Below are 13680 nucleotides of genomic sequence, written 5' to 3' on the forward strand. Positions count from 1 at the left end.
TATTCTTGTCCACTTTCACCAGGTCGTTCGATGATCCTTACCACTCACTTCATGGACGAGGCGGACTTCCTCGGCGACCGGGTTGCTATCATGTCCTTGGGCCGGCTGCAGTGTGTGGGCTCCCCCTACTTCCTCAAGAGACACTACGGCATCGGCTACACGCTCGTCATAGTCAAGACTGAGGAATTCGACGAGCTAGCCTGCACGGAGCTGATTAGGAAATATATACCAGCTACGAATGTGTTTGAGGATAAAGGTAAGGGTTTTATATACAGTAGGTATTAAAGTATTGTATTTACGTAAAATGCCTACTAATATAGACTATTTTCTGCGACGCCGAATAAGCAAAATAGCATCCCACTGGAGCCGTACATTTTAGCAGTAAAAAAGGTTTCCCCTTGTTTTAAGCCGCCATTCCACCGCAGCGCACGCTGTGCACGGCCACGCGGCACACGCGGCGCACGGATTTATTAGTTTGACTACGTGGGTCAACGCTGCACACGCTATGCACACGGCCACGACTATGTACAACTGTAGCGCAGCACAGTTTTGAATATTATGTACACGCTTCCGTGTATCCCGTGCACAGCATGCGTAGCGTGGCCAGCGTTGAGCTACGTGTGCACCGTATTCGAGCAAGCTACGTGAGTCAATTCATGTGTAGCGTGTTCGTGGGTTGCAGTGGACACAGTCACATATATTTTCTTACAAAGCGAAGCTTGACGCACATGCGTAGTCTCTCTGTACGCTGCGATGGATTGACGGCTTTATATCTGTGCAATCGAAATGGTCTGTAGTTTTGGAGCTTATTTAAGGAACAATTACAGAAATAATTGTCTACATCTTAATGAGTTAGTTCAGAAAAATATTGTTCGGACACAAACTTTGAAACGTTTTAAAATTTAGGTCGGGAGACTACATACAAGCTACCCAATGAATACTCTCATGTCTTCGAGGCCATGCTGACTGATCTGGAGAGCAACATGCACACCATCCAGTTCAAAAACTACGGGCTGATAGCCACTACACTTGAGGACGTTTTCATGTCGTAAGTAATCAATAACATTCACAGAAAACGATGGAAACCTTTGATTAAGGTTTTCATTTCAGAAGGTTGTTAAAAAAACTAGAGACAAGAGTAGTTTTTCTGACTTCTTGCTTTTAATTGTCTAAACACACTAGGCCGAAGTTACGCGGCGAAAATTCCGCATGTTACGCCCGCAATGTCAAACGCATACAATATACGGACGGAACGCGACGGAATAGTGTGTCATCGGTTATTTAAAATACATTGCGGACGTAATCATGCGGAACTTCCGCCGCGTAACTTCGGCCTAGTGTGTTTAGACACTTAAAGGTTTAAGATTGATAATTGCTAGGTTTGTGGTATAATAATATTATGTTATGAAACGGTGTATAATTTTAAACGGTGTATAATTATAATGTCTTTTCAGACCGTCTGTGTGTGCAAAACATGAGTTTGTTTTCTAATAATAAGTATGAATTTATAGCATTTCAATTTCGCATTTCAAATTGAAAATTATTGATTATAGAGTCGGCTCCGACATAGAAACACCTTCGGAATCTGATGAAACCATGACGATACCGGACAGCGAAATGGACTTCTCAGAGGCGGCGTCTATGGAGGAATGTAAGTTAGTTTAGTTACATTACATACTCATTAAAATCAGAACAACAGATTAGGCGCTACGGCGGCATAAACATATTGTTACGAGTACTTACTACTTACGTAATAAATTCTGTTTTATTACTGAGTATTATTATTTATTCTATTTTTGAGACTTTGCAGAGTGAATTTTTGTGACTTTGAAAAATCTTGAAACGGAATAAATAATAAAAATATTTAGAGGCATAGTTAATAGACTTCCAATCGTTGTTATGTTTTCTCTTGGGTAAGTTGGGTTTTTAACAATCATTAATATGATTAGTTTAACTAAGGATTAATAAAATAGTACAGTAAAATACATTTGTAAAGTTATAAGTTATAACCTTTAGAAGAGGCATTCCATACAATCGTCAGCGCGAAAATTTGTCACCCTCGAAATGAGTGAGCTCACTCATCTGAGAGCAGTGTGCCTTAGGACGCGGTAACAGCCGGACGTGTTTAATGCATTGATTACATAAAATATGCATTGAAAGCGTAAAATGAGTGAAAGAGAAAGTAGTATATGCTATTACTGTATGTGTAAAACAAACTACGGAACCCCTTAAAAGGACAACAATATTTTTTCGATGCACATTTCGCATGCAAAAACATTGCTACAGTTTTGATGGCGTATGCCATATCTAAGTATTGACATCGTTGGTTATAACTAAATAAATAAATAAATCTTTATTTCTCAAACTACAAAAACATATACAATCATAAGGCATCCCCGTTAAGTAAGGAATTATTTTTGTTGGGGATATCTCGCTAAACTCGCTAACTATTTTGAAATTTCACGTCACAGTGAACAAGGTGAGCGAGAGCGAGCGCGGCTGGCGGTTGCTGTGGCTCCGAGCCAGCGCGGTGTGGCTGAAGCTGGGGCTGGTGTGGGTGCGCTCGTGGGGCACGCTGGCGCTGCAGGTGCTCGTGCCCATCCTGCTCATGAACTCCAACCTCGCTATCACGCAGTACATCATCTCCTCCCAGCCCTCTGTTGTGAGCAGGCCGCTGACGCTGGCTGAAGGGTGAGTAGTGACGCCATGAAATCTGCGAGAGGGAAGATCTTCCGACCGAGAGAGATAGCATGCTCGGTCAGGCCGAAGCCCACTGACGTCATTTCAGACGTTGTATCTATCTTGCCGTTCTCCGAAACTTCGATAGCGCGATGCAGGATTGTTAGGCGAATTGTGGGTACCGCCACATACTCAATATATTTTGCCATCACAAATTTTTGGGAGTACTTCAGATGTTGGATACTCTCCACACCTACAATATGAATCTTGTGACTTTCCTAAGATATACTTAATAATAATTAATTAACAAGAGAGTCGTATCAACGCTCGTGCTAGTATAATATTATGTTCATATACAGGGTGTAACAAAAATAAGTGATAATACTTTAGGGTGTGTATGTGTTCCTTGTAGATAGTTCACTGTGAAAGTAGCAGCGCTGAAAGACCAACATTTTTTTTCACTTTTGTATAGGGAAACTCATGACGCTCGGGCCCTTGCCCATACAAAAGTGAAAATTTTTTTTCGTTTTTCAGAGCTGATACTTTCACAGTGAACTCTCTACAAGGAACACGTACACACCCTAAAGTATTATCACTTATTTTTGTTACACACTGTATAAACGCATGGTTTACACACAGAAACCGTGTTGTCAGAACTCCTTATCGAGAAAAGCTTATATGTAATATCAATGATAAGACCCTGCACAAAATAATGTTACAATCCAAGCCCTAAAATTCAATTTATACTAGCGCAGAGTCGAAGCGCATCGAAGCGAATTATTAAAACTGAACATAACAAATTCAACCTTAACTCCAAAGCGTTAACGCATTTTATTACTTCTGAGTATTTAAAAAGGCGCGCGCATCCGAGCGAATTCGCGTGAATGCACCCGACCAACGCTGATTGGCCTGAGGCCTCACAGAAGTAATGTATGCGTTACGCTCTGAAGTTAAGGTTGAATTTTCTGTGTTCAGTATTTGAAAATTCGCTTCGCTTTGACTCTGCGCTATTATAAATTGACCCTAAGTAGTAGAATCAGTTGTGTTTATATAGGATTGTAGTTAAATCAGTTGTATTCATATTATATAGGACTAATAAGTACAAAACACAGGTACGTAACAACAGAGACACTGCTGGGCTTCAACGGGACCGACTCCACCTCGACCGGCGCGCGGGCCAAGTCGGGGTATGAAGCCTTGTACACCGCGGATATAGACTCCATGGTGTTGACAGACGTCGGCAGTCAGATGATGGACCAGTATTACTTGAGTAGGGTGAGTGGATATAATAGTTAGGATTTTAATGGAATTATTTTTTTATTTTTATCCCTAACTTTGATGCAAAATTATTCTTTACTAGCTTTTGCCCGCGGCTTCGCTTGGGTTGAAAAGTATTATTATATACAAACTTTCATCCCCTGTTTTAACCCCTTGGGGTTGGAATTTATAAAAATCTCTACCTGCATGCAAAATTTCAGCTCGATCCGTCCAGTGGTTTTGGCTGTGCGTTGATAGATCACCATGTCAGTCAGTCACCTTTGAGTTTTATATATATAGATGGTTTAAATTATTTTCTTTTAACATTTCAACATTCCATAAACTCAGTCTTGAGTAAAGTAAAATAAAAGAAAGTAATTTAAAAAGTTACACTCGCTGTGGCTACGGCCTACGAGTTACAACATGCGTAGAGCTACGCGCTACGACGTAGCTACGGCGTAGCGCGTAGCCGTAGCTGCTGTGCTACGCGATGCTAGAAACTTTGTTAATAATCCGGGAGTTGACAGTATGTTTAAAATTTTAAAATAATTATTAAATTTTATAGATTTATTGATAAAAACTGTAAAACAATACAAATAACGAAAAAATAATTAAGTATTGATTTATTTTATTTTACATTGAAAAAAAATATGGATTTATTAACTGTAACGGCCGTTCCCAATATTTGATCTATCTCTGGTTTTGCCCTACTAGAGATAGGAATAGCTCACAATTGACATAAAATATATGTCTCTAATGTCTAATGTGAGTTATTCCTATCTCTAGTAGGGCCAAACCAGAGATAGATCAAATATTGGGAACCGCCGTAAGTTACGTGATTGGAAACGGTAATCTGAAGCAGTGACGTCATCGTTCAGTGTCAAACAAAATTGACAGTGCTTAGGTTAAACACTTTAACTCACTTTTGCTCTGTCTACGCTTGTTTTGTTTCATGAAGGATGACGTCACACGTGATCACGTGACCATAATGCCGCGTTTTTGTGACATATTTTGAATTCAGTATTTAAAATAATTTTTTACTCATTCTAGGGCATAATAACGAATAAAATATTAATTTACAGGTATTATTGTAAACAACTGAAGCGCTTAAAACTATTTTTAAAAAATTGTCAACTCCCGGATTATCCTTCCGCGGTAATCGGTGCATTAAGTTTTAAAATTCTCATACAGTGACAGTGTTGTTTTCAAAACGAGAGCTGGTGCCTTACTCCCGAAACTGATATCGATTTTGATTTTCGATTTCAACGATTTTTTGACATTTTTTAGACATATTTTAGATGGCTAAAGTGTCGAAAAAACGTTGAAATCGCAAATCGAAATCGATATCAGTTTCGGGAGTATGCCTGCTTATTACTAGAACAGTACGACCGCGATCTGAATACTTTGTCAATAATAGTCGCTTAATAGAAAAACAAACATTGACTAGATTATTATCGTCATTTTATTTAACTTTCATAATCACTCATATTGTTATATTAAAAATATTTAAACCTTGTTTAAGGATCTTAACAAAGTTTATAGTAGTCCGTCAAGCTTATTACCGACTTAAAAAAGGAGGTTTCGACGCGTATGTATGTAATATTTCCAGAACTGCCTTATTTTCGTAATATGTATTTTAATTCTTTTCATGAAGCGATAAGCTATTGTGTCTCGTTATTCCACGATCGATGGGTTAGTTTTTAATTCTCAATTAAGTACGTAAAATTTTGTAGTCGGTTTGAATCTTTTTAAAATATAGTTAGGTATTCAACATAATACCTATAATAAGTTATTTAAGTACTACGTTTTGACAATTTCAATAAAATTTATAGTTCTACGTTACTTCCAGTCGTCTGACCTCAGCGATGCCACCAACATAATATTATACAAGATGTTAGTGTAAACATCCGTCTTCATACCTATACAAATTGCCGATCCGGGCATCCGTATGGGTATGAAGACGGCATTTTTTTTGAGTTCCCAGCATTGTTCTAATAGAAAAAGTTATTCATTTTGAGTTTTGACGGGCTATTTGATGGTTTCAAGGATAACGATGTTTACACTAACAGACTGTATAAGTTATCTCCTACATTTTAACCGGTACACGTTTCTTCATTATTTTCAGACATCGGATGTAAGCGTGATGTCGACCGTCCGCACTCGTCTGCTGGTCGGCGCGACGTTGTCCGACAGCAGCGCGGTGGCGTGGTTCAGCAACTTCGCCTACCACGACGTCGCCACGTCGCTCGCCACGCTCCACGAAGCCATACTCAAGGGCTTCAACCCAGAATACAACCTGAGGGTCTTCAACCATCCGCTGGACGTAAATTATAGGGAGGATGTAAGTAGTGACACATGAGTGGATGATGAAGATGAAGTTACCAAAAGGTTGTCTGGCAGAAACTGCTGCTAGCATCGCCTCTTTGTACATAGTTTTTTTTATTTGCGTTTTTTTTTAATTTAAGTTTAGTTTTAAGTTGTAGAAATAAAGAATTTTCTATTCTATTCTATCTGTAACAATTTGAAAACTGACGTTTTTTTTTGCATAAATGAAGGCTTAAGGACCGGGCCGGGATATAATATTATGTAAAAAGAAATAAGATTCTGTGCATAGCTATCTAGCATTCTTCATAATCCAGCTAATATATCTATATTAGCTGGATTATGAAGAAAGCTACAAGTTCGCGATCGCTTGCCGCGTTGATTGGAATACACTTTAGTGCTGTTTTATCGTTTAACTTATCAGGACATTTAGCCGAAACTTTTTCGTTTTCGCTTCGTTATAGAATCGCCGATCAAAATGACATAAGACGAGTCGAACGTCAACGTCATATTAACGAACGCTTATGTCAATCCCATACATTTTCATCGGCCATTCTATAACGAAGCGTAAACGAAAAGATTTTGGCTCACCCCAACTCTACTATCGTCACTTATTGCAGAACGACCTGCAAGTTATGGTGACGCTGCTGTCGACGCAGGTGGCGTCCACCATCGGCAACGCGCTGGCCATCGTCAGCGCCGTCTTCATCATGTTCTACATCAAGGTAACGTCAGGGGCCCTTAGGGAATGTCGATTTTCATACATCGTCTATCATTATTTGTTTGTTTTATTACTTTAAACTTGTGGACTGTATTAGATGTAAAATAAAGGATAAAGATAAGGTTAATTACGTTTATAGAAGAATAGTGTTCTTGCGTCCTAGGACTAGGACGGATGTAAAGTGAAGGGAAGTTCTGGTGTTGCTAGCTTTCCTGTGTTGCCAGATGACGCGACCGGAAGACATGGCTTGACGTAGGCTGGATTGCTTGTATTATTTGCCCATTAAAAAAGTAATAACCGCATCGGGTTACTCTAAAGACGCGAAATCGCATGCATTATCTGCCTTTTAAAACAGAATTATTCGTGATGGTTTTACTGTGTAAGTCGTAAGTAATCAGATGTAAGTAATACTTAGTATTGCTTATTTTAGCCCGTAGTTTCGTCTGTTGATCCATCGATATCGTTGACCGATTCATTTTCATTTATATTTCCATCCTTTTCCGTTCTCCAAAAATTTACATTTATAAAAATAGTAGTAGAATGACACATAGCGCTTTAGACTTTACGACATAGACGGAAGAATCACTTTTCCTTGTAACAGACGTTAACTTTCCACCATTTTTCTTCTAAAAACTTAATTTTTTTCTTTGTCCAGGAGCGAGTGACCCGCGCGAAGTTGCTGCAGAAGGCGGCGGGCATCCAGCCGGTTGTGATGTGGGGAGCCGCGGCGCTCTTCGACTGGGCGTGGTTCATGCTGCTCTGCCTGCCCATCCTCCTCTCCTGCCTCGCCTTTCAGGTGATCGGAATGAGCACTGGACCGGAGTTAGGTAAGGAATACTATAGACTATAAAATATAGACCTTATTAAATGAAGATGAGGATGGGGTAGCTAATACAATATGTTGTTGTCTTTGTTTTGCATGTAGGAAAAGCCATTTGATAGTGATCACTGATCACTATATCCTGTATTAATCTTGGTGTATATAAAAAGCAGTGTTAGAGAAGTCGTGGTAGTCATTGTTTGAGACAAGAAGACAATATGATAGTATCTAATGAGATTGCTATAAAATCATGGTAAGTGGTAACCACGCCTTGCATAAGCCAAGCATAAAAAAAAATACTTGTGACACCCGGGGACTGCCGCGATAAAGCTATTGTTTACCTTTTTTTATCAACTTATGCAATTATAATTTGCATACCTCTAGTCGCACGCAAAAACACCGTGCCGAAGTCTGCCGAACTGAAACCACGTTAGACGATGCACGGTTATCATCGCCACACCGCCTTTGCCGGTCGGAGTGAGTGGTGTTAGGTTTATTTTCGTTACGGAATTTCTTGATTCGGTCGTCGCGATAAAAGCTATGCAATAGCAAAAAAAAGTTCGTTGGTCCTATTGGACATGTTGCGACGCAGCTCCTCTGCCATATAGTTGCACTTTGAGCATTGTCACATAACGCGATACGATATACGAAATGCAACATCGGACAGAACAATTGACATTGAAAAACCTCTCTTATGCCGGCGACATAAGAGCGATTCAAGTTTTTATACCTCTCAGGTCGTCTGTTCCTGGCGCTGATGGTGTACGGCGCGGCGATGCTGCCGCTCAACTACCTGGTATCCCTGCTGTTCAAAGGCCCGGCTATAGGCTTCGTCGTTATGTTCTTCGTTAACTCCTTGTTCGGTGAGTATCCATTACCACGAATTAAATCTAGTTATTACAGTATTCCACTATAAGTAATAAAAAAATTAGTCTATGTGTTAATCAAAAGTTATCTAAACAACTAAAGCAAAATTTCGTTAAAATTAATTTTGTAGTTTCTAATTAGATAAGTAACAATACTTACAAAATGTTGCCTTTATAATACTGTGTGATTGGCGACAGGCTTGAATTGTTTTTGTTCACTAGGTGAAGGTAGAGGAGAACCAAGGGGAAACCAATTTATATAATCAATGCTTAATGGGTTATTGTAAACTAGATGACGCCCACAACTCCGTTGCGCTAAAATACGTTTTTACCGTAAAAAAAATCTGGGATCCAAAGTATCCTATGTCCTTTCCCGGGACACAAAGTATCTCTATACCAAATTTTAGCAAAATCGGTTGAGCGGTTTGGGCGTGAAGAGGCAACAGACAGACAGACCAGCGTTGCCAGATTTTTTTTCTGCCACGTCGGGACTTTGGGAGTTTTTGAGTGAATAAAGCGGGATTCTTCCGTCAAAAGCGGGACACAGTAAAAAAAACGTATGAAATCAAACGTTTGCTTTTTATTTGCCTTAAAATTACGTTTATCTGACAGTAAGTAGCAAAAGTAGCCATAAAAAATCCACCACTCTATCTCCCACACTCTTATCCCCGAAAAGCGGGACTGAGCGTGTCCCGCGCGGGACATTGAATTTTGGTTTAAAAATCGGGACGTCCCGCCAAAATCGGGACGTCTGGCAACGCTGAGACAGACACACTTTCGCATATTTATAATATGAGTATGGATTGTATGTGCCAGGTTTGATGGGTGCTCAGATAGTGGAGGTGTTGGCGAGTCTCAACGAGGACACGAGGAACGTGGCCACCATCATGGACTACATACTGCAGTTCTTCCCCCTGTACAGTCTTGTTACCACTACCAGGTATATATTATATTGGATCGTTCTAGTTTCCTACTCATAAAAATATCCACACTTTGTGTACGGACGTCATGTCAAGCTACTTTTATAACGAAGACATGGGCAAAACTTTAAAAATCTTGTACAACGAGGCTATATCGAGGTAAAATGGGTTCTTCATGCTAATATTTAGTAATCTGTGCTAATATCATAAGAATTATTTTCATAGAAAGTCCGACTTATCAAAACTGTTTATACTCGACCTATTGTCCGATAGTGCCATAATAATCTCTTACAAATTTCATATTAACATAATTTAAGCATTACTTTTGCGTTTTAACCAATTCCAAAAGAGCCTATGTGCCCACGCGCTTCGTACGTAGTACATGGGCTCTTTTAGAATCGGATAAATTTAAATTCTAGCTTAGGTTTTATAGTGAAATTCTCTGTCTAGATCGCTAAACACAGTGGGTCTATCAGAGTATATGTGCATGCAGTACTGCGACTACGTGGAGGTGTTGTTGCCAAACGCGGGAGAGTGTACTATGGAGCTGCTATGTGACACCATCTCTGAAGTGTGCTGCTGTAAGTTACAAGTAAAACCCGATAGCAACCATTACGGTCATTTTTGACATTGTAACCTACTTATTAGCATTTTGTATAGCCATACTATTTCTTACTAAACGAGGTATGAGCCATCGAAGAAATTGATTCTTAAAGGCCCGTATTCACTTTAATTAGTAATAAGTGCAATTGATTAGGGCTGGTGATTAGTGATTAGGAGAAAGTAAGTGTGGACACCGAATATTCGGTTTAGTGGTTTAAGCTTGAAGAAGATGAGAGAATTGGTTACTATGGATGGATGTCTAGGTATCAAAATATACCTTAATCTTAATTATTATAATTTATAACTAATATACTAGTGTACCTTGTCTCCAGTGGACTCTAACCCATACTTCAAGTGGGAGGAGCCGGGCAGCCTGCGGTACTTCACATGCATGCTGGCCTCCTGCGCCGCCTTCTGGATGCTGCTGCTCACCTTCGAGTACAACTGGATACAGAGGGTAATTGATCAAATGGATTTAGGCTCAATTTACACCGCCGCGGAATGGAAGCGTCAATTTCATCTCATGCGAGCGAATTGGCACCGGAAAACTCTCGAGAATTCCACGGAAGACGCGCGTCCAGTTTTTAGCTCGTATTTAGTTTGTGTGTTATATCTACTGTTGGCATAATGTTCATTGTGTCATTGCAAAAAGTGACTAGTGAGCCTTATATTTTACATAGGTTTATGAGCGTTCAATTCTCACGTGGAAAAGAAATTGTTTTCATGTTTCATGAAAAAGCAACTGTTTGATGTTTCTAACCAAACTTAGAAACAACATTTTTTTGCAATCAATGCAGGATGGTTACCTCATTGTCTGACAACAAATATATCAGAAGATGCGTCAGATGGGCATGTTGAATGTCCTGCGCCTGATCTCTTACCAGTCGTATATAAATTAACGATACCAACATTACTAATTTAAAGAAAGTGGGAACCTTTTTTGTTTACACACATTTAGTAACTATAAAATGACTGGCTGATTTCAATCAATCAATGAGATATATTTTTAAAACTGTCAATTTTGTAATATCGTTATTTATTCTCTAGCTACTCTCGAAAGAGAAGAAGGCTCCACCTATAGATGCCAGTACTCTGGACGCCGACGTGGCTCAGGAGATGGAGCACGTGCAGCGAGTGAACACCGCGACGTCAGAACACGTGCTACTCGCGCAGGGACTCACCAAGTACTATGGGAAAAATCTTGCAGTGGATCAGATTTCATTCAGTGAGTTGATCGCCCAATACGGCCTCAAGTTGGCCCCAGGCCCGTAATGATCCAAAAGTCAGATAGTTGTTATCAAAATCAAAAATGAAAATATTTATTTCTAAATAGGTTAACAAAGTTAACACTTTTAGAACGTCTACATGAGGCCTACCACCGGTTGTATCAACTTCTCTGATAGTACCATCCAACTCAATAACGACACTTTCATATTGGATATTATTTTCAGGCGTGGGAGAAGCGGAGATCTTCGGTCTGTTGGGTGTGAACGGCGCCGGTAAGACCACGACTTTCAAGATGCTGATGGGCGACGAGACCGTCTCCAGCGGCAACGCCTTCGTCAGCGGATACTCCATACGGAAGGACATCACTAAAGTTCATGAAAACATTGGTAAGGAATTATTAATCCCTTACCATCATCCCAAGACTATTAATTATTAAAAAAAACGATTGCTCTAATACTGGGAGGCGAGAGTAACGTACCGGGTGTGACTCGCAGAACCCAACGAACATAATGATACCTCTCAAGCAAAATACGATATTCAGCATAAAGCAACATGTTTGTGTGTGTGTGTGAAAGGACTTGCTTGGCCGATATAACAACTTGAGCAGTTTCACGCCACACTTATCTGAGGCTGTAGTCAGACTCAATTATATCTCTTTTGGGTACGCGTTTGTCTTAGTGTCCCATTATAGCACAGTTTCCCCTCACATTTCTCATCATCGTCGTCTCCTCGCAGGCTACTGTCCGCAGTTTGACGCGGTGTTCGGCGAGCTGACAGGTCGGGAGACGCTCCACCTGTTCTCGCGGTTCCGCGGCCTGCGCGACGCCAGCTCCGCGGTCAGAGCAGAGACGCTGGCTAACGCGCTGGGATTCGCCAAGCACTTGGATAAGAGGGTAAGTTTTTTTTTATTTGGGAATACATTTCTTTTAAATTTTTGACTTGATGGGCAATAGAAACAGTAGAGCACGCTAATCCTAAATCTAAAGTTACTTGAAGTCGACGCAACATGTTTTTACCCCATCTACCTAAATGACTACGATCAACAGTTCAATTTTGAAAGGCTTGACATTATATTTTTACAGCCTTTACCAGTTACCTCTTAACTTTGGTCTCCGATCCGATTGTAACTTTTGTAAGTCAGTAATTGTTTTGAACAGTAATTAATTTATACGTACGATGTTTAACCTAACCTAACAGGCAGACCGTGACGGTATCTAATATTGCACACATTTATTTACCATATTGTGATGCAGGTGGACCAATACTCGGGCGGCAACCGTCGCAAGCTGTCCACAGCGGTATCTCTGCTGGGCAGCACTCGGCTGGTATTCGTGGACGAGCCAACTACGGGCGTGGACCCGGCGGCGAAGCGGCACGTGTGGCGCGCGGTGCGGGCGGCGCGGCGCGGCGGGCGCAGCGTCGTGCTGACGTCGCACAGCATGGAGGAGTGCGAGGCGCTGTGCTCGCGACTCACCATCATGGTCAACGGACGATTCAGCTGCCTCGGCTCCTCGCAGCATTTGAAGAATAAGTTCTCGCAAGGTATACACTTATTTGATCTTAGCCATCTGTGGCGCCCTTTTACTAAAGGTGGTGCACCAAGTCTTGGCGACGTTGGTGTGCGTCGCACACGCAAAAAGGGGCGGGGCTCTGACGATTCTGTGCTTGATTATTATGTGTACAGTTACCAACGATTTTGAGTTACCCGTCGATCGTAGAAAAACGAGACACAATAGAATTTCTATTGTGTCTCGGTCACCGATGACCGTATGGGGCTTGATGAATTAAGTTTAATCACTATAACAAATTCTTTCGGAAATAGTATTATAGGGTTCTTGTTCTTTCTCAAGTTCAATGTTTACTAGTTACAAATTTTCTAAGTGTTGTTCACTTGTCAATTTTACAGCTATGGGTATAAGCTTTAAAAGTACGCTAATCTTGTGTTGTAGTTATATCGAAATAGTAATAATCCTGAACTCTTTTTACAGGATTTACATTGACGGTTAAACTGAAATTGCTTGAGAATGCACGGAGACACTCGCTGGACCACAGCAGAATAGAAGCCGTAAAGAATTTCGTCGCTGAAAACTTCACTGATCCGAAATTAATGTGAGTCGCATATAAATAATTATAATATTATATAATATATTATATAATATATAATATATTATAAGACCATTTTCTATGAATCTCTCGTCAGTTTCATTATCTGTCCAGCTAGATTATAACAGTAAATGAACAGAGAGTATTCTTGTGTATTGCGCA

General features: G+C 40.3%; 1 protein-coding gene across 1 annotated transcript in view; it reads left to right on the forward strand.

Annotated features, from left to right (window-relative positions):
- LOC121732299 (phospholipid-transporting ATPase ABCA1-like) overlaps positions 1-13680 on the forward strand; it is a 47531-nt gene that overhangs the window by 16807 nt on the left and 17044 nt on the right. Inside the window, exons 14-30 of the mRNA XM_042122138.1 lie at positions 23-256; positions 907-1048; positions 1554-1651; positions 2472-2691; positions 3792-3954; positions 6062-6277; positions 6879-6983; positions 7635-7806; positions 8537-8662; positions 9482-9605; positions 10036-10166; positions 10521-10645; positions 11236-11413; positions 11640-11801; positions 12151-12308; positions 12669-12957; positions 13404-13524. Of these exons, the coding sequence (XP_041978072.1) occupies positions 23-256; positions 907-1048; positions 1554-1651; positions 2472-2691; positions 3792-3954; positions 6062-6277; positions 6879-6983; positions 7635-7806; positions 8537-8662; positions 9482-9605; positions 10036-10166; positions 10521-10645; positions 11236-11413; positions 11640-11801; positions 12151-12308; positions 12669-12957; positions 13404-13524 (2764 nt within the window). The remainder of the gene's footprint in view (positions 1-22; positions 257-906; positions 1049-1553; positions 1652-2471; positions 2692-3791; positions 3955-6061; positions 6278-6878; positions 6984-7634; positions 7807-8536; positions 8663-9481; positions 9606-10035; positions 10167-10520; positions 10646-11235; positions 11414-11639; positions 11802-12150; positions 12309-12668; positions 12958-13403; positions 13525-13680) is intronic.

Source organism: Aricia agestis, chromosome 12, assembly GCF_905147365.1.
Source record: "Aricia agestis chromosome 12, ilAriAges1.1, whole genome shotgun sequence".
Taxonomy (NCBI): Eukaryota; Metazoa; Arthropoda; class Insecta; order Lepidoptera; family Lycaenidae; genus Aricia; species Aricia agestis.